The sequence below is a fragment of the Halyomorpha halys genome, unplaced genomic scaffold (genome assembly GCF_000696795.3).
Source record: "Halyomorpha halys isolate HHAL.00 unplaced genomic scaffold, Hhal_1.1 Scaffold333.1, whole genome shotgun sequence".
NCBI classification, from domain to species: Eukaryota; Metazoa; Arthropoda; class Insecta; order Hemiptera; family Pentatomidae; genus Halyomorpha; species Halyomorpha halys.
The window spans coordinates 378,053-382,009 of NW_027113196.1; the positions used below are offsets into that span (position 1 = coordinate 378,053).

At 27.6% G+C, this 3,957-nt stretch overlaps 1 protein-coding gene across 13 annotated transcripts in view; it reads left to right on the top strand.

Annotated features, from left to right (window-relative positions):
- The window catches only part of SLO2 (slowpoke 2), a 471,240-nt gene that overhangs the window by 328,731 nt on the left and 138,552 nt on the right, over window positions 1-3,957 (top strand). For all 13 annotated transcript variants that reach the window (XM_067050782.1, XM_067050783.1, XM_067050787.1 and 10 more), the window contains exon 2: window positions 725-804. In XM_067050782.1, the coding sequence (XP_066906883.1) occupies window positions 725-804 (80 nt within the window). The remainder of the gene's footprint in view (window positions 1-724; window positions 805-3,957) is intronic.

Here is a 3,957-nt window from a genome sequence, read left to right on the forward strand (position 1 = left end):
TTTTCCTTTTGTAACTATGTGTTTGTATCTTTTTTAGCCCTGACGAAGCCCTGCAACGTGGGGCGAAACGTTGGTTCAATAAAATAGTATAATTATCTACTATTTGAGTTTTTTTTTACCGCACCGGACCATATTCCATTCATTTATTTTAAAAGCAACATTTCTTAAAAAGTTACTGAAAAATCAGCAGTTGCTGAATTTACTGTGGACGATCTTTATCTCAAGAACCATGAGACGTACAGATATTATTCCTCAAATATAAAGTTTATTTTCATAAGAGTTGTAGTTTTCATGATATGCTAAAATTTAATAAGTGAAATTCATAAATGCAAATACCATACTATCCTTACGAAAATAAAAGTTCTAAACTACATTATAGAACAGTAAAATATCTTTCATTTGATTGCTGGAAGACTATTAGTACGTCTAATAGTTAAATATATTTTTTCATAAATTAGATTGTTTGGCCACCATTAATTACATGGCTTTTGCCTGCAAATGTGAAACACTTGCAAGTTTAAATTGGATTTTCTCCGTGATCCATCAGTATTGCCCCTGAACGATCAATTGGAATGTAAATCTTTGGCTTTATTATTACTTCATAAAACAAAGCAGGAGTCTCTTAACCAACCAATTATTAAATATATATATTGTATTTGTAAAATATTTTACTGATTGTTAGTTGAGATTTAATTATTATTATTATCAATTATTATTGTTGCAGAGTTCGTGTCGAGTACTACGTCAACGAAAACACATTCAAAGAGAGACTACAACTTTATTTCATCAAGAATCAAAGATCGAGTGAGTACAGTACATTTTGTTATATTGATACTTTTTTTCTATTGATAGATATTACAATCTACCACACCGTTGTGGGCAATAGTGATGAATGATCATACTAAAATAAAATAAAATAAGAATTTAAATAAATAATTCAATTTTTATCCATTTTTTTCTCAACACATTTTATTTTTCTTATAAGTCCGACGTTTCGGCCAATCCGGCCATCCTTAGAGACATCTTAATACAATTTTGGAACTAAAATTATTTAAACACTCAACTTCATGCAAGCTATTCTGCACAGGTCACAGCAACAATTTCTAATTAGTCAATTTTATATTAAAAAACAAAAATTAAAATTCATTTATCACGGTCACTTGTTATCACTTTATCACATTAAGGTGATAAAGTGATAACAAGTTATGAAAACATCGAGTATGCACACATAAAATAAATAAATAATAAGAAAACGAAGTTATGAAAGAATGATAATAATGGTAAAAATAAATTAAAATAAAATCATTATGATAGTACTACATTTAAAAATAAATAAATAAATAAAAAAATTAATTAGCAAAAACGAAATAATTACACCAACCTTCTACCCAAATAAAATACGATGACCAAAATGAAAACAGTAATGGTCCGAAAACAGAAGAAAAAAACTAGAAACTTATAATGATGAAGAAGCTCGACAAATGTTTTGGAAATACGAAGTACAAAAGTGGAATAATTGACAAAAAGATTGTTATCCACAGAATAGATTATAAGGATTGTGATGAGATATATATCAGAGAAACATCAAAAAAATGGAAACGAAGATGAAAAATCGTATAAATAATTATAAAAATAACGAAAATAGAACCCCTTTGGCCCATCACAGCGTAAAAATCAAATATAATTTCTATTTTGTAAACTCCCAAATTTTAGATAAGAAAAAAATACAAAACGTAGAAGAATAAAAAAAGCTATCTATATCGTAGAAAATATTAATAGGGTCGTAAATTTTAAGACCGGCGCAGTGAAATTGAAGAGCCATTATGTATATCATAAACTCATAGTAAAATGAAAACCGATAAGGTGTGGTGAGTAGGAGAAAAAAGAAAAACAAAAACGAGAATTGATAAATATGTGGAAGGCTCAGCAAAATGCAAACATAGCATGGGTTCGGACCAAAATATTGAATAAAAGCATTAAATATGCCAGGAAGTGACAGAATATTATTGGTATAATAAGCTAATTTATTTAAATCTCTAACTAATGATTGTTAAGTAGGGTTTTATTATTATGTTTTCATTACATTGTTTTTCAAATTTGTAGTAGTATCCTCAAGACGAAGGATTCCGAAACGTTGGTTTAGGGTAAATATTTTTTAAAATAAAGAAAATTTTGGAAAGTAGGAAAAAATCACTAATTATTTATATGGAATAAACAAGTAAAAAAAAAGATAACAACAAATAAATAGGTTAATAATAAATAAACGGTGTGTAATAAAAATAATAAATATCTGTATAATTATGGGCTCTTTTTTTTTTTATCTTTAAATGTTACAGAAGTCGTATCGTTGATTTTCGAATTTAAGAGGTATCGCAAATTAAATGACGACACAAAATTCAGTAATCTGACAAAAATGTGAAGAGTTTTAATAAAAATTTTTAGGAGAAATATATTATATGTGAAGATTAAGTTAGCGTACTATAGCAGGAGTAATAATCTCATTAGACTGTGAAAGGCCTGAGTGTACCCGATCCTGAACAGAGTGCTGGAGGATAGATGACTTCCTGTACAGAGGGGGGTGCCAACCTGAAGGATGGGAGACCATGAGCTGGCTTTGTAGTCATCGATCAGGACATCGGTAAGAGATATCTCACCCGTGGTTCCATCTAACCTCTAACCGAGGGGGAGGAAGGAAAAATAGGTCCCATCAAATTAAAAAATAAATAAAATTTAACGAATATTAGCAAAATTAAATAAAATATAAATGGCGTTGATGACCAATGAAGTTTGGCGCCACTAAACAACCAAACAAACAAACAACCTACTCGCTATAATTGTCTTTTTAAAAATATCACAGTACAAGAGCCCGAAAAAAAAGTCAGTTATTTCACTCCAATTTTTTATTACTTTAATGAACACTAGGTATATTAATAGTCTAAATTGATGAGTCTACCAAGTATAGTTGAGATGAATAAAAAATGGTGGCTACTTTAAAACGTTGAAACTAAATAATTTTTCACTCGGAACTGCATCTCTTTAAAACTACTTATAACACTAAAAAAAACCTGATTGAACATTATTTAAAGTAGAGTAAATTTACATAAATGTAAGCCCTTACAGAGCTGTTTATGGACAAGAGTTCTTGAAGTACATTTATTTTTAAAATAATACCATAATCTGAAACATTTTGAACATAATAAAATCCACATAATACTTTTTTTTTCACTTTTTTCTGCATTTCAGAAGCCCATTTTCTTCTTATATCTTTTATTCTTGTTTTTTTTATTTTTTCATTTAATTTATTTATTTATATATATTTTTTTTAAATTTTTATATTCACTATCCTTCCTGTTTCATTTATATTCATGTATCTATCTTTTAATTTATATTCATGTGTTATCTTCTTAAGTGTACTTATATTAATTACTATATTATTAATTTTCTATTATATTTTACACTTTTCTGTATCACCGCTCATTTGGTATATTTTGTTTCTTAATTACTAATGGGATACAATGTGTGTATTGTATCCCATTATTTTATACTTTACTTTTCCTTTATTTTTCTATCTGTTTTTTTTTGTTTTTTTAAATTTTTTTTTTAAATATTTCTTCTCCTCCTATTATGTATATTACCATTTATTGTTCACCTAATTTAAATACTTTTTTACTATATTTACTTTACAAATGATTTTCATTATTGTGGCATAACTGACGTCCCCACTCCTCCCAATACCAACGGTCACTTTGTTTTTGACTGCCGTCAAAACAGGGATACATTCAGTCTCTTCATTTGATTTATGTTTTTTTTTTTTCTTTTTACATCTCTTTATTTGTATTTTCTTTAATATTTCTTCTCTTATCTATCCGTTACTATTACCTTTTTCATTTACTATTTACAACCTTCAATTTTTGTTATTATATCTTACTTTTTTACATTTTATACCCCTGTTATTTT